Genomic DNA, 23130 nt, shown 5'->3' with positions numbered 1-23130 from the left:
TACCATTATAGTCTCGCCTGCATCAGTCGTTAACGGGGCCAAATTCCACTTTGCCACTCTTCTCTTAATGTATTTATAAAAAGTTTTCCTGTTGGCTTTGATACCCCTTGCAAGTTTTTTCCTATTCCCTTATTGCACCTTTCTTTGTATCACTTTGTTGCTTTTTATAGCTCCCACAATCTGCTGGAGTTCCACTTTGTCTTGCATTTGTAGGTCATTAAGAGTCAACCAAGTATTTTGGGACTGGAGTTACATGTAGACCAGACCAGGTTGAGCTGGCAGATACCCTTCCCCTAAAGGACATTAATGAACCAATTGGGTTTTACTACAATCCAGCCACTTTCATGGTCATTTTTTTCTGATACCATCCCACAAATTACCAGATTTACTGAATTGAATTTCACAACAAACTACTGTGGGAGTTGAAGGCATGACCTTTAGGTTGTTGTCCAGTACCATACCCACTACATACACCGAGGACACTTTTAAAGCTATATCAAAAAAAACATTTTGATAAAAGACTAATGAGAAGCTGTCTGCCAGTGGATAAAGGGGTTGGAATGTTCTGGACCACTTTTAGTGCCTTATTGAAGCTTGTGGTTCTTTGCGGAATGGGCGACGTTAAGTACTTCTCGGATGGGACTCTGATGGAAGCAGAAGGACATTGGAAATGCACGTGACAAAGTCAAGCGTGTAGTGTGAGCTTTACTTCATGGTGTGCAGAGATGCACTATTGGTGTCAGGTTAATGGTTGAGCGAATAGTGATGGTAAATTCCACCCAAAAACAGTTCTCTGCATATTTTCAGAATCCATGACTTATTCTTTAATAAATTCTTAACTCTCAAACGGTGTCTTGAGGCACATTACACAATAGCCTTTTAAGAGTGCGATACAATCAGATGTGTAACAAGTGATTGTTGCTGTGCATTAAGCAGATGGACTGATGCGGAGGACGTAGATTTTATAAACTATTAGTTCTGGTACAGAGCTTCACGTGATGCAAACGTATACAGGGATTTTGGGCATGGAAGTCAGCGATCCCCTAACGATCTTCCATCCATTATAAATAGAAACTTGTGCAGAGTCCACTGAGCTCCACACCAGAAATCCCAATGCCCGCTCCCGTCACTCACAGCTCTGCACCAAGAGTACTAACTCACAACACCTGCTCTATAGTGAACCATAAGCTTGTTTTAAAAGTCTTGCACAATGTTAGAGAGTACCAGACGTAACTGTTACATGTTACAGTGATCCCTGACATACTTTTACCCGTGAATCTTTATTTGCAGGTGGCTCCCTGATAACAACTTTTGGTGTTTTAGTGAACGCTCTGAAGATGTGTTGTATAAGATACCGTCACATCAGTGGAGACGTGAGCAGCTGGTTGGACCGAGCTAAGGAGAACTACGGTGGCTGGTATAGCGAAGCTCATGTGGACAATGTCAAATGCCTTGTCAGATTAATTCCACTATTTGCCTTTCAGATTCTATACAGGTTCTGCATACTCCAGGTAAGCCTCTTCAGCACTTTGCAACAGTTAGCGTATTCAAATAAGCTGAGCGAATCCTTCATGGGAAATGCTCAGGCAGGAGATGTTAAGGTTAAAAACTAGACGTTCTCTGAAGGTGAAGAGGGTCTCTTGAATTATCCTCCCCTTAACTTACTTTTAGGTTCCCTTGTACCACTGTATTTTGTCCTCTCATTTACCAAGTCTGCCATTATCTTATTATCCATTATAATCTTGCCTGGATCTGTCTTTAATGGGCTCACATTCCCCTTTACCACTCTCTTTCTCATTCAGAGAAAAGCAAAATGAAGGAAAAAAGAGGCATATGACAAAACTAGGGCGAATGATACAAAATAAAACCCAGCAGCACATAGAAAATACAAAGTGGAAGTCAAAACATTAGCAAGGCTAAGAGAGGGTTTGAGGAAAAACTGCCGGGGAACATAAAGGGGAAAAGCAATGACTTTTATAAATAAGTAAAGGAATAGTTAAAGAAAGGGTAGGGGCGATTAAAGATGACAAAGAAAATCTTCTTTTGGAGGATGAAGGAATAGTGGAGATACCGAATGAGTGCGTTGCCTGGATTTTCACAGAAGAATGATAATAGGAATGGAGGGGTACAAGGAAAGGAGGAGGAATGAGTCAATAGGAAAATGATAGATAAGGAAGTAAAAATGAAAAAAATGGTAGAGTTCAAAGTGGAAAGAACACCAGGCCCTGGGGACATGCATCCCACAATGCTGAGGGAAGTCAGAGAAGAAATAGCAGAGGATCTGACCACAATCTTTGAAACATCTGTGGCTATGGAAGTTGTGCCAGAAGACAGGTCAATGTAACAATTCAGTTCAAAATAGGGAAAGTATGATAAACCAGGTAACCATTGACCAGTCAGCCTAACATCAGTAATGTTTACCTTCATAAAACTGAATAAAACTTATGCAAACCTAGAAAAATATGGGTTAATTAAGGACGACCAGCATAGATTTGAAAATGTTAAATCAAGTCTGACAAACATAATAGAGTTTATTGAGGAAATAAAGGAGTGTATTAATAAAGGAAATGCAATGGATATTGTGTATTTAAATTTTCAAAAGGCATTTGATAAGGTGCTGCCGAGGAGCTATATGGTATTAAAGTGAATGTGGCAATATGGCTAGGAAGTTGGGTAAAAGACATTTTTTAGATTGGACAAATGTAAATCAGGGGCAATGTTGAGACCATGAATGTTCTCAATATCTATCTGAATAAAATAAATATATATGTATATGTATGATCTGGTCTTGAGTATAGGGGCACAATATAAAATTTTTTAGACAACCCAGAAATAGTTAGCATGGTTAACAATGAAGAGGACTGCGATTTCAGAAAGTTATAGGCAGGTTAGTATATTGGATAGATAGATGACAGATGAAATTTAATGTGGAGAAATATGAGATGATGCATTTTGGGGATGAATAAGGAGTGTAAATAGACACTAAATGGCGAAACATTAATAGAAGTAGAGGACTAGAGAGATTTATGGGTTCAGATACACAAATCTTTAAAGGGTGAAGGACAAGTTGATAAAACTGTAAAAATATAGCTCATGGGATCCTAAGCTTTATAAATAGGGGTAAGTGTACAAAAGTGAAGAGGTAATGCTAAATGCGTACAAATCATTGGTTAGGTCATAGTTAGAATATTATATCCAATTTTAGATGCCTTATTTTAGGAAATATGTCAAGGCCATGGAGAGGGTGCAGAAGAGATTCACTAAGATAATACCAAGGATAACAAACTTTAATTATGAGGTGAGGCGAGAGAAACTGGAGCTCTTTTATTTAGAGCAGAGAAGGTTAACAAGATCTGATAGAGGTATTCACAATTAAGAGCGGTTTTAATAAAGTAAATAGGGGACAACTATTTCCACTGTTTAGTGAATCAGTAACTAGAGGACATAAACTTAGGATCATTACCAATAGAACAATGGGAGAGGTTAGGAGAATGTTTTTACTCAGAGACAATGGTGGAAGCAGAATCTATATTAACTTTTAAAATGGGAAGTGGATAAATATTTGGGAAAAAAAGTAAAATTTTAAAAGGATGTGGGGAAAGGTCAGGGGAATGAAACTAACTGATTTAGCTCCTGGCACAGTCACGATCGGCTGAATGGCCTCCTTCTGTGCTGTATAATTCCTCTCTGCCACTCTACCTCTTTCCTCCTTTAAGATGCTCCTTAAAACCTATCTCTTTGGTCTTCTGCCATAATTTCTTCTTATGTGGCTCGGTGTAAAATGCATTTGTTTTGTCTTATAACACTACTGTGAAGCACCTTGGAACGTTTTACTACCATTTTTTGGCATTAAAAGTTTTTTTTTGGTGCTAAATAGATTTAAGGCCATTTTGCTAGTTTCACCAGTGGTGTAATGCCGTCGTTAAAAAATAGGAGCCGATTTTTTTTTTAGACCGTTTTTGTGATGTCACTCAGAGTCAAAACCAACGATAACGCCGTTTTTGAGAGTTTCCCCAATAAGGACATTTTTAAGGACAGTGATTAATACTGATTTGAAAAAGCTTGCCTTACCTGGTTGAGTCCCATTGAAATCGGCGTTAATGGCGCCATCTTGGGAAACGGAGCTTCTGCAGAAATGTACTGAACAAACTCTCGTGGTTTTGAAAAATCATTGGGTTTTTTTAAACACACATTTCCAACAACTCTAAGGTGGGCCCTACATGTAACACATATTCGCCTTTTTAAAATAAAATCTACTCGAAATCATTGGAAGAGAAAGGCAAGACTTACCCGAGTGCCCATGCACCGAGACCGGGGAGGAGAGGTACTTGCCTGGGGGAAGGTGGGAACCGAGCGCCGAGCACATGTGTCCAGCCGAGGGAGCGATCCTGCCGGCCGGCGTGCTGACCTGTGTGCCTCCATGCCGAGCCCGGTGAGCAGCGGAGACGGGACGTAAACAGTTCGGTGGTGGCTGAAATCTCTGCCATCCATAATCGAGTCAGTGGGAATCCTTCCAACTCGGGGTTTTCTGAGGTAATTCCACAGATAGAACTTCTCGTTTTGAGGCAAATGCTTCTCAAATGATCAATAAGAATATAATCACAGTGTCTAAGGAAATTAGTGAACCGATTGAGGAGACTGTATTTCAAAGGGCAAATGTGTCTGGGTAATCGGAATATCGTCGTGGTATTCCAGCTAAGCCCAGAAAATGTTGAGGGGAGAAGGTTAAATTTACTCCGATAAATATTACTAAGAATTGGGTTTTTGTTCAAGTAGACTGAAGAGTATATCCTGAGAATAGTGGGAATCAGTGAATAAAGTCAACATTGATAGCAAACACTGCTCCAGTCGATAATACATAGTGAAAGTGGGCTACTACATAATAGGTGTTGTGAACAATGTCTAAGGAAGAATTCGCTGACAATTCCTGACAGTACGCAAGATTTACAAATGTGTGACCGGGCTTTCTCTGAGGCATTCTGAATGGCATCTGTGCAGGAGGCAGAGAGAAACATTGCTTGCTTTTAAAATGATTCTTTAGGAAAATTATACTGCCCCCGCCCCCCCCCCCCCCCCCGCATTCACCAATATCAAAAGCAGAGAATAAGGAATTTTTCGGTCAGAGTAATCTCCCCGCCTGCATTTTAACTTGAGAGCCTCAAGTAAATGATTCGAATGTTGGGCATGCACAGAACAGGCGTTATTTTTAACGCAAAAAAATATATCTCCGCCCTTATAAACGGTGGTACGTTAACACTACGACAAAATTTTTTAAACTTTTGCCGAAACTTAAGCCTTATTTTTTTGCCATTATTTCAGAATTTAAAAAAAGGCCGTTAATCGCAATTAACGCCCAAAAACTGTGCTATTAAATGTGGAATTTTAGCCCAAAATAATAAAAGGTGTTGCTGTTGTTGATTCTGCTCTTGCTGATATTGTGATAATGCTGAAGTGTTGCTTATATTGAATACTAGTCTACAAATTTCATCTCTCTATGTAATTTGATCAGAGGAAACATTTCAGGTGAACTTTATGTACACAATGATATTTAGAAGCCTTTGCTCACATTGGTTACGTATTCCAAGATAAAGGCTTGTTAAAATCGTGCTAACATTATCATTTATAACCGCAGATCCCGTCGGCATACTTCATACAAACAATGCACTCCAATCTGAACCTGAGCGGATTTCTCCTTCCAATAGCAGCACTGAATGTAATAGGGCTCATTCCTGTATTGCTGCTTGCACCTTTCCTGGAATATATTGGAGCTTGCTTACTGTCTGTTCGTAGAGACCCAATATCACCATTGGCACAGATGGGTAAGTGTTAGGAAGTCAACACAATACTAACGTTGCCTCACGAAATGTTTCATTGCAGACTGTTTTTCTAGCCTGGGCTGATGGCTTTCTACAATTGAGAAAGAACTTGAATTTATATAGCATTTACCACAACCTCAAAATGAACCAAGAGGCTCACTTTTGACATTCAGTCGCTATTGTTGTGCAGGAAAATACAGCAGCTATTTTGTACACAGTAAGGCCCCACAATCAGCAAATGAATGAATGAGCAGATAATCTGTTTTTGGCAATATTGGTTCATGGATTCAAAGCAGCCAGCACACAGGTAGAACTAGAACTAGGGGGTATGATCTTAGAATAAGGGGCCGCCCATTTAGAACTGAGATGAGGAGAAATTTCTTCTCTCAGAGGGTTGTGAATCTGTGGAGTTTGCTGCCTCAGAGAACTGTGGAAGCTGGGACATGGAATAAATTTAAGACAGAGATAGACAGTTTCTTAAATGATAGGGGATAATGGGGAGCAGGCAGGGAAGTGGAGCTGAGTCCATGATCAGATCAGCCATGATATTGAATGGTGGAGCAGGCTCGAGGGGCCTTATGGCCTACTCCTGTTCCTATTTCTTATGTTCTTATGTTTAGCTCCCTTGCCCTGATATTGGTGGCCTTGCTGCCCACTGCCGCTTGCTGCCACCGACTGCCGCCGAGTTTTGCTGCCGTTTTCCTCTCTCTCCCAGTTTCCACTTGGGCTGGAGCGGGCGGGAAGGGAGCACCGCTGGGAACTGCCCGCTGATGTCCTCTGGCAGCCAAGTCACGTAAGTGGCCTCCCGCCCACCGAGCTGCCAGATTGATGCGGGCGGGAGTCAGCGCCAGCAGTGGGAAGGACTGCTGCATGGAGGCTGCTCTTACCCCGCCGGTAGGTATGAAGACATGAAAGAAAAGATTAGTGAACACCTTTAAAAACATTTTTTTACAGTGACTTACCTGGATGGGGTCCCCTGAAGGTGTTCCGGTGTTTTGTTTTGTTAATATTTTTTAATTTTCAGAGCTCCCCTCTCCCTGGGCCCGACTCCATCCTCGGCTGCACTTGGGCGGCAAGCTCATTTGCCGCCGAGATTGAGAGTTCACGCCCGCTGCCACCCAGATTGATGGCGTAAGTCGTTATTTTGCCGCCAGGTGGTACTGCCACCTCTTTTAGAGAAATCTTTCAGCCAAAGTACTGCCTGGTCTCTTGGCGGCCATCGGCAGTCCTTTGAGTTGCAAATGGGTGGGCCTTGCAGCTCATGAAAACCAGGGCCATTTTCCTCTTCAAATAGTCCCATGGAATATTTTACATCCACCCAAGCAGACAGATGGGGCTTTTGTTTAATATCTCATGCAAAAGATGGCACCTCCAACGTAAGAACATAAGAATTAGAAACAGGAGTAGGCCACCTAGCCCCTCGAGCCGGCTCCGCCATTCAACAAGATCATGGCTGATCTGGCCGTGGACTCAGCTCCACTTACCCGCCCGCTCCCCGTAACCCTTAATTCCCTTATTGGTTAAAAATCTATCTATCTGTGACTTGAATACATTCAATGAGCTAGCCTCAACTGCTTCCTTGGGCAGAGAATTCCACAGATTCACAACCCTCTGGGAGAAGAAATTCCTTCTCAACTCGGTTTTAAATTGGCTCCCCCCGTATCTTGAGGCTGTGCCCCCTAGTTCTAGTCTCCCCGACCAGTGGAAAAAACCTCTCTGCCTCTATCTTGTCTATTCCTTTCATGATTTTAAATGTTTCTATAAGGTCACCCCTCATCCTTCTGAACTCCAACGAGTAAAGACCCAGTCTACTCAATCTATCATCATAAGGTAACCCCCTCATCTCCGGAATCAGCCTAGTGAATTGTCTCTGTACCCCCTCCAAAGCTAGTATATCCTTCCTTAAATATGGTGACCAAAACTGCACGCAGTACTCCAAATGCGGCCTCACCAATACCCTATACAGTTGCAGAAGGACCTCCCTGCTTTTGTACTCCATCCCTCTCGCAATGAAGGCCAACATTCCATTCGCCTTCCTGATTACCTGCTGCACCTGCAAACTAACTTTTTGGGATTCATGCACAAGGACCCCCAGGTCCCTCTGCACCGCAGCATGTTGTAATTTCTCCCCATTCAAATAATATTCCCTTTTACTGTTTTTTTTCCCAAGGTGGATGACCTCACACTTTCCGACATTGTATTCCATCTGCCAAACCTTAGCCCATTCGCTTAACCTATCTAAATCTCTTTGCAGCCTCTCTGTGTCCTCTACACAACCCGCTTTCCCACTAATCTTTGTGTCATCTGCAAATTTTGTTACACTACACTCTGTCCCCTCTTCCAGGTCATCTATGTATATTGTAAACAGTTGTGGTCCCAGCACCGATCCCTGTGGCACACCACTAACCACCAATTTCCAACCCGAAAAGGACCCATTTATCCCGACTCTCTGCTTTCTGTTAGCCAGCCAATTCTCTATCCATGCTAATACATTTCCTCTGACTCCGTATACCTTTATCTTCTGCAGTAACCTTTTGTGTGGCACCTTATCGAATGCCTTTTGAAAATCTAAATACACCACATCCATCGGTACACCTCTATCCACCATGCTCGTCATATCCTCAAAGAATTCCAGTAAATTAGTTGAACATGATTTCCCCTTCATGAATCCATGCTGCGTCTGCTTGATTGCACTATTCCTATCTAGATGTCCCGCTATTTCTTCCTTAATGATAGTTTCAAGCATTTTCCCCACTACAGATGTTAAGCTAACTGGCTTATAGATACCTGCCTTTTGTCTGCCCCCTTTTTTAAACAGAGGCGTTACATTAGCTGCTTTCCAATCTGCTGGTACCTCCCCAGAGTCCAGAGAATTTTGGTAGATTATAACGAATGCATCTGCTATAACTTCTGCCATCTCTTTTAATACCCTGGGATGCATTTCATCAGGACCAGGGGACTTGTCTACCTTGAGTCCCATTAGCCTGTCCAGCACTACCCCCCTAGTGATAGTGATTGTCTCAAGGTCCTCCCTTCCCACATTCCTGTGACCAGCAATTTTTGGCATGGTTTTTGTGTCTTCCACTGTGAAGACCGAAGCAAAATAATTGTTTAAGGTCTCAGCCATTTCCACATTTCCCATTATTAAATCCCCCTTCTCATCTTCTAAGGGACCAACATTTACTTTAGTCACTCTTTTCCGTTTTATATATCGGTAAAAGCTTTTACTATCCGTTTTTATGTTTTGCGCAAGTTTACCTTCGTAATCTATCTTTCCTTTCTTTATTGCTTTCTTAGTCATTCTTTGCTGTCGTTTAAAATTTTCCCAATCTTCTATTTTCCCACTAACCTTGGCCACCTTATGCGCATTGGTTTTTAATTTGATACTCTCCTTTATTTCCTTGGTTATCCACGGCTGGTTGTCCCTTCTCTTACCGCCCTTCTTTTTCACTTGAATATATTTTTGTTGAGCACTATGAAGGAGCTCCTTAAAAGCCCTCCACTGTTCCTCAATTGTGCCACCATTTAGTCTGTGTTTCCAGTCTACTTTAGCCAACTCTGCCCTCATCCCACTGTAGTCCCCTTTGTTTAAGCATAGTACGCTCATTTGAGACACTACTTCCTCACCCTCAATCTGTATTACAAATTCAACCATACTGTGATCACTCATTCCGAGAGGTTCTTTTACTAGGAGATCGTTTATTATTCCTGTCTCATTACACAGGACCAGATCTAAGATAGCTTGCTCCCTTGTAGGTTCTGTAACATACTGTTCTAAGAAACAATCCCGTATGCATTCTATGAATTCCTCCTCCAGGCTACCCCATGTAATTTGATTTGACCAATCGATATGTAGGTTAAAATCCCCCATGATTACTGCCGTTCCTTTTTCACATGCCTCCATTATTCCCTTGATTATTGCCCGCCCCATCGTGAAGTTTTTATTTGGGGGCCTATAAACTACGCCCACCAGTGACTTTTTCCCCTTACTATCTCTAATCTCCACCTACAATGATTCAACATTTTGTTCATTAGAGCCAATATCGTCTCTCACAACTGCCCTGATATCATCCTTTATTAACAGAACTACCCCACCTCCTTTCCCTTCTTGTCTATCTTTCCGAATCGTCAGATACCCCTGTATGTTTAATTCCCAGTCTTGGCCACCCTGCAACCACGTTTCTGTAATGGCCACCAAATCATACCCATTTGTAATGATTTGTGCCGTCAACTCATTTACTTTACTTCGAATGCTGCGTGCGTTTAGGTAGAGTGTTTTAATACTAGTTTTTAAACCATGATTTTTAGTTTTCACCCCTCCTGCAGCCCCTTTATATTCAGTGGCCCTTTTTGTTTTTTGCCTTGGGTTTCTCTGCCCTCCACTTTTACTCATCTCCTTTCTGTCTTTTGCTTTTGTCTCCTTTTTGTTTCCCTCTGTCTCCCTGCATTGGTTCCCATCCCCCTGCCATATTAGTTTAACTCCTCCCCAACAGCACTAGCAAACACTCCCCCTAGGACATTGGTTCCGGTCCTGCCTAGGTGCAGACTGTCCGGTTTGTACTGGTCCCACCTCCCCCAGAACCGGTTCCAATGCCCCAGGAATTTGAATCCCTCCCTGCTGCACCACTGCTCAAGCCACGTACTCATCTGAGCTATCCTGCGATTCCTACTTTGACTAGCACGTGGCACTGGTAGCAATCCTGAGATTACTACTTTTGAGGTCCTACGTTTTAATTTAGCTCCTAGCTCCTTAAATTCGTCTCGTAGGACCTCATCCTTTTTTTTACCTATATCGTTGGTACCAATGTGCACCACGACAACTGGCTGATCACCCTCCCTTTTCAGAATGTCCTGCACCCGCTCCGAGACATCCTTGACCCTTGCACCAGGGAGGCAACATACCATCCTGGAGTCTCGGTTGCGGCCACAGAAATACCTATCTACTCCCCTTACAATCGAATCCCCTATCACTATCGCTCTCCCACTCTTTTTCCTGCCCTCCTGTGCAACAGAGCCAGCCACGGTGCCATGAACTTGGCTGCTGCTGCCCTCCCCTGATGAGTCATCCCCCTCAACAGTACTCAAAACAGTGTATCTGTTTTGCAGGGGGATGACCGCAGGGGACCTCTGCACTACCTTCCTTGCACTGCTCTTCCTGCTGGTCTTCCATTCCCTAGCTGGCTGTGGACCCTTCACCTGCGGTAAGACCAACTCGCTACACGTGCTACTCATGTCATTCTCAGCATCGTGGATGCTCCAGAGTGAATACACCCTCAGCTCCAATTCCGCAACGCGGTCTGTCAGGAGCTGGAGGCGGATACACTTCCCGCACACGTAGTCGTCAGGGACACCGGAAGTGTCCCTGAGTTCCCACATGGTACAGGAGGAGCATATCACGTGACCGAGCTCTCCTGTCATGACTTAACCCTTAGATACACTTAAATTGGCAACAACAATGTTAAAGTTTACTCATTGTTATAGAAGAGAAAAAAGAAAAACTACTCACCAATCCAGCCAATCACTTACCCCCTTGGCTGTGACGTCACCTTTCTGTTTCTTTCTACTTCTTTTTTGCCTTCTCCCTGTAGCTGCACCGGCCACTCGCCGACCCCGGAACTCACGCCTCAGCGACACACCTCCTCACGCTGCTCCCGACTGCCGCCACATTGAGCCTTTATAGCAGCACTCCCTCAGTACTAATTGAAATGTCAACCTAGATTATGCGCTCAAGTCTGTCATGGGGCTTGAACCCATAACCTTCTGATTCAAAGATATATAGTGTTCTCAACTGAGTAAAGCTGAATTGTATTTATTAAGGACACAGAAATAGCTCCCATGAAGGTTATACGAAGAAAATTTCAGAAAACAACATTTTGGGATACAGTATTTGAGTAATTTGACTCATGCATAACATATGGTAAGTGTAGCATGCTTGGGAGGAAGAAGTGATTTTTGGACCTCTGGTTCCCAAAGCGCTCCACCACTGGGGTTTTCCTTGTACCATGTTTGGGTCTGTTGTCGACTAATTGATAAAGATTGATTGCCGCGATTAGTCAACAACTCCCATTATCGGTGTATCATGCAGCTATCAGGATGGTAGAAGGTGAACTAGATGGACCTTGGACTTTTTTCATCAAGCAGTAGCTAAGTTACACAGGACCGAAGATTCCAGGTTCAATTCTGATCTGTGGTGGACTAGTTATCTTAGCCTGAGCAGCAGTATGTGGTGCTACAATTGATTTCATTACTTGGGAGAGAAAAAGATCAGCAAAGGTTCCTGCTCCTAAATTCTATCTAGTGACCCCCTCCTCTGCTGGGACGTGCATGTGTGTGGACATTGGGTGAAGTCAGAATTGGACTTACCCGTGATGGGTTTTGTGCCTGCTGATACTCACCGTCCAGGTTCACGTGAAAAATTGGCCACTAGGGTGAGGTATTGGAGACCTGGTCACACCGGTGGAGCTATATCTGAGAAAATGCTGGTATGTCGGGGGGCAAGGGGAGAAAACTGGAGAGAAGGAAGAAAGGAAATAATTTATTCTCAAGGCGCAACTCTCTGAATGTGCAGCAAGAAGCTTTGCCCACCTGCCATGCAGATCAAGAAATGAACAGATTATGGGCACTTTCTCAATGCATGTGATGGGAACGTAAAGTTTTGTGCCACTAATGAGCATTCGGAAAACCAGCCCTACAGTTTTAAATACCTCCTGTTGATTTCTGTAGTACGTTATATAATTGCTGATTCTTTCATCTCCGCAATGAATTTTATAAACATCTTCTTTCACATCAGGGTGACTTTAGTGGAAGTAATGGTTAGTTATTCAATAGACAGTGCACACATCATATTGTGCTCTTATACTACTGAAGATTAATATCTACATATCTCAAGGGTGATGAGCGCCAATATTAAGCTGTCACATCTGCCCTTGAATAACTTATTTATTCTACAGCCTGGCTGTTAGTAATGATTTATTCATCTTGTTTGTTTTATGTATTACCAGTTCCTTCAAACAACTTTTTCCCAGAGCTGATGTATTTGGAATAACAAACTGTGTCTAACCAGAAAAATAGCTTATCCAATTTTGAGGAATTGTTTGAGGAAATGTCTTTCCGTGTGGTCGGTGAAAAACCACATGGCATGGTCTACGTAGCTTTCCTAAAGCCTTCCATAAAACTTCCTTGCAAAAGTTTGCCGAGAACCAGTGGGAATTCAAGGCAAAGCAAGAGGGTGGATAAAGAACTAGCTGAGAAAAAAAGAGGTGGTGGGTGCTTGTTAGAGGATTGCTGCCAGGGTGAGGGGAAGTACTATGTGGAGTGTCACGGGCTTCAGTACTGTTTCCAGTCTACATTAACGGATTCAGAAACCCAGTGCAAACTGGTCAGTTTTGCAGTTGGCATTAAACTGTAGGTGGGGCAGTTCAGTCAGAGAAAGCAAATGGACAAATCCAGGGCAGATGAAGCTCAATATAGACAAGAGCAAGTGCATTGGAAGAAAAAATGAGTATCACAATATACAATGGATGGTGTAGAAGTAACTAACTGTTGAGCAGAATGGGATCTGGAGGTAATTATAGGTTTGGCAATTACTACATCACTGTGGGGCAGTAATAAACAAAGCAAATCGAATGCCAAATTATCAAGTCAGTTAAGTACAGAAAGAAATTACATCTTTATATAGCACCTTTCCAACTTCAGGATGTCTCCGAGCACTTCACAGCAAATTAAGTAGTTTTGAAGTGTTGTGAAGTTGACAAATGCAGCAGCCAATTTGTGCACAGAGAGGTCCCACAAATAGCAAAGAGATAAATGACTGGAGTTATTATCAAAGAGTGATCCAGGTTTGGTCTTCAGATAGGCTAAAGGAGACAAAAATCTCAAACTCACGCAAGGGACAGATGATGAAATGGGAGAATATAGGCCTGGAGTTTCTGCTAGGTTGCATTGTTTTTTGCAGCGCAAGTCGCCTGAAAATGGTCAAACCATTACGTAGAGCACAATTAAAAACCCAAGCAGTCATTTTTTTTGTTGACAAATTTATCATGGAGTCAACAAATTCCCTGGTCTTGATAACTTCTACATTGATACTTGATAAAGCAACTTCTACCATTTCAAGTGCAAATTACATCCAGTGCGTTCAGTTTGTGTGACTTTTACGGTAGTTCAAAAAACATTGTCCTAGAAGCTGGCCCATAAAACTGGCCACACCCTCAAATCGAATTTATCACCCTTGAGTTTCTGCTAATTGTGTCCGTTTGCGAGCCATCGAGGAGACCCTTAAAATTAAGCTGCTTTTTAAGCACAAGGACACTAATTGGCATGTTTTAAAAACTTTTGAATGTAATTTTTTTTTAATTACTAAGAAACTGACTACTGTACATCAATATATCCAGCAGATGGTACTGTATAGTTATTAAAGTCATTTTGCAGTGATTTTAAAATCAGCTTACTCACATGTGGTGGATTAGACACCGATTTAAAAATGCTTATTTTTTGTGGTTAAACCCATTTTCGGCTGTATTAATTAAACTGCACCGGGTTACCACTCTTAAATACATCAAGGCATATTTTTTTAAGTAATAGGTATTTTTGTAAAGATTACATTCTAATACACTGCCCAATTGGGCTGGTTCATGGCAGATATTAAATTCGGCGATGTGCAAATGAGTTTGAGCAGAAACTTGAGGATAATAAACACTCCTCAAAACTAGTGCAACTTTGGTTGCAATTTGCGCCCAAAGTGGAAATTCCAGGCCTATATGTTTGTTTCAAAAATTCGAATATGGTCAAAATGGCTTCCCTCATCTTTATCCCTCTTTGTGGTAGATTTTTGTCTGACACCAGCAGAAACAACATAAAGTTGAGTAGATGGGTATTACATTTTAGTCGGAATAGGGAGGTCACTTATTACTTGGAGGGTGCATGTCTAGATGGGCTAGAGGAACAAAGCGATCTCGGAGTACAAATACACAAATCACTAAAAGTTGCAAGGCCATAAAAAAGCAAACCAAGCACTGGGGTTTATTTCTAAAGGTATAGAATTGAAAAGTAAGGAAGTTATGTTAAACCTGTATCGAACCTTGGTTAGACAACTCTTTAAGTAGTGCGTACAGTTCTGGTCGCCACATTATAAAAAGGATATAGAGGCACTGGAGAGGGTGCAGAGAAGATTTACAAGGATGATACCAGAATTGCAAGAATATACATTTCAGGACAGGATGAACAGGCTGTGTCTCTTTTCTCTTGAAAAAAGAAGGCTGCGGGATGACCTAATAGAGGTCTTTAAAATTATAAAAGGTTTTGATAGAGAGAATGTTTCCACTTGTAGGGAAGAGAATAACCAGAGGTCATCACTATAAGATAGTCACCAAGAAATTCAGTGGGGAATTCAGAAGAAACTTCTTTACCCAAAGAATGTTGAGAATGTGGAACTTGCTAACACGGAGTGGTTGAAGCGAATAGTATAGATGCATTTAAGAGGAGGCTAGACAAGCATTGGAGGGCGAAGGGAAAAGAGGGTTATGCGGATAGACTTAGATGAGGAAAGACGGGAGGAGGCTCGAGTGGTGGATAAATGGTGGCATGGACTGGTTGGGCTGAATGATCTGTTTCTGTGCCGTATATCCTATGTAATCCTATGTAAACTCACAATGACTTTTAAATTCTTCCAGTTATCGGTCACCTGTGCGCAGTGTTGTCCGTGGTGGTCGCTGGGATATCAGAGGTGCACAGGAGGAACTTTCTGCTTGTGGAGCAGATGCTATCTGGAAAGGTGCTCCTTGTGTCTTCAATGCCCTGTTTCCACCTCGCTCCTCAGTATCTTTTGCTCGGAATTGCTGAGGCACTGGTCACACCTGCTTGTAAGTACAAGTCGGTAATGTGATTAGTGATTCGTTTTAGAAATGATTTCCAAAACTTTACTTTTGCAAATTTCCCAAAATCTTTTTTTAACTCCAGTAGTTTGACAAATGTTTTAATTTTGATTCACAGGGTAGATTTTATGGTTTAACACTCAATGCACAGATCTTCATGCATCCTAGCTCATTAGGAAGAGATTGTGCTGAAATCTAGGAGCAAGGGTAATGCGTTGTCTGCTTAACAAGCCTCCAAAAATTGAAATGTTTCTAATGGAAGGAATAACAGAAATGCTCACTTTAATGGGGTAATATTGTAATGATCTGCTTTTGGTGTGGAGCCTTGCTGGACAGGAGTGCACTGCACCAACTCAATAAGCACTTTGGCAGAACCTTCCAACCCTGCTACCTCTACCACCGAGAAGGACAAGAGCAGCAATGTCATGGGACCACCATCACCTCCGAGTCCTGGATTGGACAAATATCATCGTTCCTTCATTGTTATTGGGTTAAAATCCTGGAATTCCCTACCTTGTACCATTGTCGGAGCACCATCTTCACAGGGAATGCAGAGGTTGAAGATGAAGGCCCACTACCACCTCTTCAGATTCAATAAATGTGACCTTGCCAATGACAACCACATCCCAAGAAATGCGCTTTTTATGTGCAGAATGATTTGCCCTGTGAATGAGGTTATTGTGGAGGGCAGCTAATTGCGGTCACTGTTGGTGAGGGTGTACTTGGTCAATTTCCTTTCTACTGCTCCCGTAGAACATTAGGCTTGATTTTCTAAGTTGTGTTGCAGTGGAGGAACCACTCAAGGGGCTAGATGGCCTACTCCTGTTCCTAATTCTTAAAAAAAAATTCTTATGTGAACATTGGGATTTTCCGTCAATGAACCTTACTGTCCTGACATGTACGACTGATGGCCAAAGCTCCCTACTGCTGGCACAAGCACAGAACATCATTCCCAATATGTATAAAATATAAATTCATATTCCAGCTATGCTGTTCTCTCCGCAAAATATTGTATACAGCCCTCAACGAATGCACTTAAAGCAATTTCCTCATAATGGTCTACTCCCCAATAATCTTTTAATATGGCAGCTAAACCACTTCTAAAATAGAATTCACTGAAATTCATCTTCAGCTCATTTTGTATTATCAAACTGTTGTCTTAAACAATTAGTGTGCAGGAATTCCATTCACAGTTTTAATTTCCACAGAGACTTCATATTTTGTCATATAAGATTGGCTAATGCTTATATGTACAAATGAATTGATTAAAATACAGATGTTAATTAAAATGGTCTATTTCAAGCAAGCAGCAGTGAAAAGGAACCAACGTTCCATGGCATTGAAACATAAACCACTCTGAAAGTGAATTAGTTACTTTAAGTGGTTGAGTCTTATTCTTACCTTTGTTTACAGGTACACTGATTACATTCAGACTATCTCCAAGGAGCATTCGAGGCATTGCAATGCATTTCATGACTCTCTTCAATGGTGCAGGCTGCTTTGTGGGAGCAATTATTATTCAAACTATCTACCAAATATCTGGAGGTAAGAGCAGTTATTTACAGGATGTACTTAAAGGAAATTCCATGATTTCACTTTGAATGCAGTTAAAAAGCATAACTTAGCACAGGAAGGCTATGATACAACCACAAATGACTTTAAACATAGGCTGAAGTGTAGGTCTTGTGTTGAGTTATAAAGTTGGTGTTGATGAGCTTCAGAGTTCTTTCTCCAAAGCTTTCTGTTCTTTGTTAGTGTTGCTTAAGAATGATTTAGAAGCCTGTTTTCTGCCATTGGAAACTTTTGAAGAACACATTTTGCTCAAGCCTCTAAACAAATGATGGAACTTCACAACCAGGCTTCAATCTGGTGAGATGTCTCTGGAACAGCAGGACTTAGATATGTCAATGCAAAGCTACTGAATTGTTAGTGTTCAGGTAGAAACACCTGGGGTCATTTTAACCTAACCCAGCTGACAAGAAACCTACTGGATTGGGTCAAATGCCACTTTTACACCCCGCCCGATTTTACTCATACATCGAATGATATTGACTTTCAAACCTTGATGGCCTATCCAATCAAATGGCCCTTTATTATCGAATGCAACTCGCCTGACGTTACATCACTGACCAGGTGTCCAAGAATATAGGGGCTGAAATTGCCCCGCGCTGGATTTGGGGTGGTCATTTCACTAAAACTGATTTTGTTTTTGCACCAGCGCAGCCCCGTCACAGATTTATTATTATAATAATAACTTTTATTTATATAGCGCCTTTAACGTAGTAAAACGTCTCAAGGCGCTTCACAGCAGTGTTATAAGACAAAACAGATAAATTTGACACCGAGCCACAAAAGAAGAAATTAAGGCAGATGACCAAAAGCTTGGTTAAAGAGGTAGGTTTTAAAGAAGGAAAGAGAGACAGAGGGATTTAGGGACACAGTTCCAGAGCTTAGGGCCCAAACAGCTGAAGGCACGGCCACCGATGGTTGAGCAGTTATAATGAGGGATGTTCAAGAGGGCAGAATTCGAGGAGCGCAGACATCTTGTGGGGTTGTGAAGCTTAAAAAGATTATAGAGATAGGGAGGGGCAAGGCCATGGAGTGATTTGTAAACAAGGATGAGAATTTTGAAATCGAGGTGTTGTTTAACTGGGAGTCATTGTAGGTCAGAAAGCACAGGGGTGATGGGTGATCGTGACTTGGCGCGAGTTAGGACACGGGCTGCTGAGTTTTGGATGACCTCAAGTTTATGTAGTATAGAATGTGGGAGGCCGGCCACGAGTGAGTTGGAGCAGTCAAGTCGAGAGGTAAAAAAGACATGAATGAGGGTTTCAGCAGCAGAAGAGCTGAGGCAGAAGCGGAGGCGGGCAATGTTACGGAAGTGGAAAAAGGTGGCTTTAGTTATGCCGCTGATATGTGGCTGGAAACTCATTTCAGGGTCAAATATGACATCTAGGTTGCAAACAGTCTTGTTCACCCTCAGATTGATGCTAGGGAGAGAGATGGAGTCAGTGGTTAGGGAACGCAGTTTGTGGCAGGGACCAAATATAATGGGGTGAATAGTCCGACGTCCTGGGCCTGAACGAAGTTTCTACGGATTTGGGAAGGCATCGGAAAAGTCGATTTTCAGCGCGCAATGCGCATGCGCTGAAAACCGGCTTTTCCGATCTGTTAAGCTGGAACTTAACAGATCATCCGCAGATCGGGAGTGAGGACATTTGCATGGGCAAGATTGCGGGATTTATGCATATCTTGCCCAGCAAATGTCTTCAAAAATCTTGCGCCTGAAAGTAACATAGCCTATATTTACAAACACAAGTGCTTAAAAACACACATACACAATAAAATTAAATAAAATAAACACATTGTATTGTTAAAAACTCTGCCCACTGAGGTAAGTTTATTTTTAACCCGAATTACAAAACTTTTTTAAAAATCCGAAATATATTGTTTTTTTCTAAGACATTTATTAACTTTAATTTCAATTAATTTTAATTATGTGAGGTCTGTTTTTTATTTTTTATTAGTGTGTGTTTGTTTTTTTCCCATTAATAGCACTGAGAATTCATAGTTATCCGCGTCTCTGTGTTATTAATGGGAACCTGTGAACTACCTACCTGATTGGCTGAGCAGTCGCACGTGACTGCATCTTCTGCGTCGGAACCCTCTGGGCAGGAGTGCGTTTTGCAGCGCGGGAGGAGAAGGCCTCCCCACCGGAATCCGGGGCGCCTCCTAGACCACCAGGTACTTTCATTAAAAATCTCCGGTCGGAAGCCTCCAACCGGAATTTTCGGGCCAATGGCTTCGGTCTTCCCAATATTTAATTGGAGAAAATTTCTGCTCATCCAGTACTGAATGTCGGACAAGCAGTCTGACAATTTAGATACCAAGCAGGGGTCGAGAGAAGTGGTGCAGTGTGTCATCAGCGTACATGTGGAAACTGACTCCGTGTTTTCGGATGATATCTCCAAGTGGCAGCATATAGATGAGAAATAAGAGGGGGCCAAGGACAAATCCATGGGAGACACCAGAAGTAACGATGCGGGAGTGGGAAGAGAAGCCATTGCAGGAGATTTTCTGGCTACGATTAGATGGATAAGAATGTAATTAGATGAGTGCAGTCCCACCCAGCTGAACGTTGGAGGAAGATGAAGTGGTCAACTGTGTCAAAGGCTGCAGACAGGTCCAGAAGGATGAGGAGGGATAGTTTACCCTTGTCACACTCACAAAGGATGTCATTTGCGACTTTGATCAGAGACGTTTTGTTACTGTGGCAAGGGCGAAAACCAGATTAAAGGGATTCAAACATTGAATTCATGAAAAGATGGTCACGGATTTAGGAGGCGACGATACTTTCAAGTACTTTGGACAGGAAAGGGAGGTTGGAGATGGGGCGATAGCTAGCAAGCAAAGTGAGATCAAGAGTTGTTTTTTTGGGCTTTTTGATTTAAAAAAAAACTGTTTCCTGTGGTAACGGAATGCTCCCCCGGGTTTGGGTGGCGCTCACAGGTCACGACGGTCAGCACATCAGCACCGCAGTGATGCCTCACAACGTACCCACTTCTTTTAAAAGGGAGGGTCACTGCAAACTCTGCAAACTCTGCAACCTCTTTCGTGGCAAACACTGGGCCACCAGGGAGGGTGTCAGCCGGGCCAGCGGCCAAGCACCCAGGAGGGGGTGCAGGGCTGCATGCTGGTGGCCCGGTCACTTCAGTGGAAGCCTCCAGCAATAGGCAGCCCTCCCTTAGTACAGCACTGAAGTGTCAACCTGAACTCTATGCTGAGGACCTCTGGTGCAATGTAAACCACAGCCTCGTAACTTGGAGAGAGGATTGCTAACACTGAAGAACGCTAACACTGTAGTAAGCTAGAAACAAGAAGATGGAATTCAGCTCATTCTATCACTCAGGCTTTTGTTATTTCCCTGCCCCTCCCCACCACCCCCAACACAGACATTTTTTTCTTATTCAAAAATCAAACAATATCCCTCTTAGTCTTTTCCCTTGTAATAGGGAGTATATTTAATTTCCTTAGTCTCTCTTCATAACTGGTAGATCCAAGACCTGGGATCATCTTGATTGCTTTTCTCTGAATTCTTTCCCCTGCTTCAACATCCTTTCTGAAGCAGAGGGACTCAGCTGGAGACAATATTCTATATGCGGTCTCGCTAACACCTTGCATGAAGTGTCAACAACACTTCCTTGGATTTATATTCTCTGGATCTACTTAAATACCCCGACATTGTTTTAACCTTTGAAGCTGCTGCCATGCACTGAGAAAATAATGTCAGTGTTTAGTCAGATGTTATACTGAGATCGTGTTGGGAATCCCATTTAATTATATATCCTTCTTTTCTAATCATATTTAATATTTTTAATACAAATCATACCACCTCACATTTATCAATATTAAGTCCTGATTCTGATTCATCTGCCAAGTTGCAAAGCCTTTGTGCATTCCTTTGAATTTTATCCCTTTCCTCTGATCTTTTCCACTTCATTTGGCATAATCTGCAAACTTAGATAGTTTATTTTTAATACTTTATGCAGGATCATTTATAAATATTTTGTGATTCACAGAGGCCCCCAGGAGTAATCCCTGGAGAACTCCACTGGTCACAGTTATCCAATTAGAATGACCACATTGATCACTGCCCTTGTGTGCTCTTATTCAGCTAGTTGTTATCCCATTTATAGCATCATCCCTCACCCAACAGCTGTGCGCTCTGTTTAAAGGGAACCTGGATTAAACCTGATTATTAATGCAACAGTTTTAACAAAAAAACTACTTAAACCAGCCAAAAATACTCACCCTGAAAAGATGAATATGTAGATTTTTTTAAACAAAATTATATTTTTTTTAAGTATCTAATTTTTAAATGGCCATTTCATTTTTCAGAGAAAATGTCAGTTTAAGTACCATACATTGAGTTAATGAGCATCTTGTTAATGGGAACATTCATTTAAAGAGAACATTTGTTCAGTCAGTGATTCATTCCCCACATTCTCTGCAGTATTTGCTTAATATGAATGATTGGATAAAGGGAATGTTTTGCCCATAGTATTTTCATTATTAAGCGGTTTCTACCAGATCGGACATTTTCGTCAACGTTAATTGTTTCAACTTTTCTTGGCTGGAGATCTCTTCTGAATCAAAATTATGCATAAAAATAATTAGAATCGGGCAGGTTTTATCAAGCACAACTGGAATGATGGTGTCCCTTGAATGTGCGACAGATAGAAGTGGGATTCATTCTGATCGGGGCTGGATCGATTCAGTTGGTTTCATTACTTTGCTGTTTCCTTTTACACTGGCTATTGCTTCCTCATCAGGTAATTGGTTTCCAAATAATCTGAATGTTGGGAATTTGGATAAATTCTTTTTCCTCGTGGCTGCGTTCATGCTTCTAAACCTTCTGGGATTCTGGCGAATTTCTCACAGGTATTTACATTGAGAGGAAAGTCCATGCTTCACTTTGTTTTGTTGCAGACAAATAATATCTCTGCCCTGTCACACAGGTACAGAGACCTTCACCAGGAAGATGACCAGTGTGTTAAAGGAAGTCTTATGGAGAAACTAATAGAACATGAAAAGTCTCTGAAATTCTATGACAGTGTGCTGGAATGTTCCTCCACCTTCTATCCTGTGGAGATAGTTCTATGAGAACAAGTCCAAAGTGGGTGGTGCTGGCATTACCTGTGTTTAAAGAGACAGCCTGATTCTCTTAAATATGTATTACCATAAACTGTGCCAAGGAAAGGATACCTGATTTTTATTTTATATAACTATGCTTGTCAACTTGTGGCCTTACTCTGAAGTACCAACGCTTTTAAATGCAGTCGTTGCCAATGTTTGTAACTGTTGTGTTGTCAGTTCTGCAAATGCGCCTATTCTCACACATGCAGATATTTCCGCCTGTCCCCCGCTCTCCCCAAAATGGGAAATGCAATCAAATTCTCCAAAGAATATCAGTACCAGTCAGTGCAAAATCTGACTCATCTTCCTTTGCAGTGATTTTCCCAGAAGCTGGCATCATTTTGGATGAGAGGCCTGCTATTGTCACTTCCTATTTCGTTTTATGTTTTTTTTTTGGTTGGCAAACTGAAATAATGATATGAACTTGTGCAATTTTACAAATGAAACAAAATTAAATATTTGGGCAAATAAAAAATATTTTTGTACAGTGTAGATTTATATAATAGTTTAATATGTCAGTAATATTTCATTTGCATCTGGTATTTTTCCTTATGTAAAAATATTACATTTCATACTACAAAAATAGTTTAATTTAGAAACTACTAATGCGTGAACAATATTACAATGATGGAAAAAGTTTTAAAAAAAATAAATGCAATCTATTTCAAAGCTAGTACTGCTGTAAATTCCACCTGCCGAAAGTACAGGAGTTGTCTGGTGTTGTCGAGTCCATTCCGTTTCAAAGGACA

General features: G+C 41.7%; 1 protein-coding gene across 1 annotated transcript in view; it reads left to right on the top strand.

Annotated features, from left to right (window-relative positions):
* The window catches only part of slc15a5 (solute carrier family 15 member 5), a 39775-nt gene extending 17427 nt beyond the window's left edge, over positions 1 to 22348 (top strand). Inside the window, exons 4-9 of the mRNA XM_070896669.1 lie at positions 1291 to 1511; positions 5633 to 5819; positions 15485 to 15673; positions 17099 to 17230; positions 22018 to 22126; positions 22204 to 22348. Of these exons, the coding sequence (XP_070752770.1) occupies positions 1291 to 1511; positions 5633 to 5819; positions 15485 to 15673; positions 17099 to 17230; positions 22018 to 22126; positions 22204 to 22348 (983 nt within the window). The remainder of the gene's footprint in view (positions 1 to 1290; positions 1512 to 5632; positions 5820 to 15484; positions 15674 to 17098; positions 17231 to 22017; positions 22127 to 22203) is intronic.
* Positions 22349 to 23130: the final 782 nt, after the last annotated feature.

The sequence above is a fragment of the Pristiophorus japonicus genome, chromosome 13 (genome assembly GCF_044704955.1).
Source record: "Pristiophorus japonicus isolate sPriJap1 chromosome 13, sPriJap1.hap1, whole genome shotgun sequence".
NCBI lineage: Eukaryota > Metazoa > Chordata > Chondrichthyes > Pristiophoridae > Pristiophorus > Pristiophorus japonicus.
The sequence above is the reverse complement of the archived record's forward strand: the minus strand, read 5'-3'. Positions and strand labels throughout refer to the sequence as shown.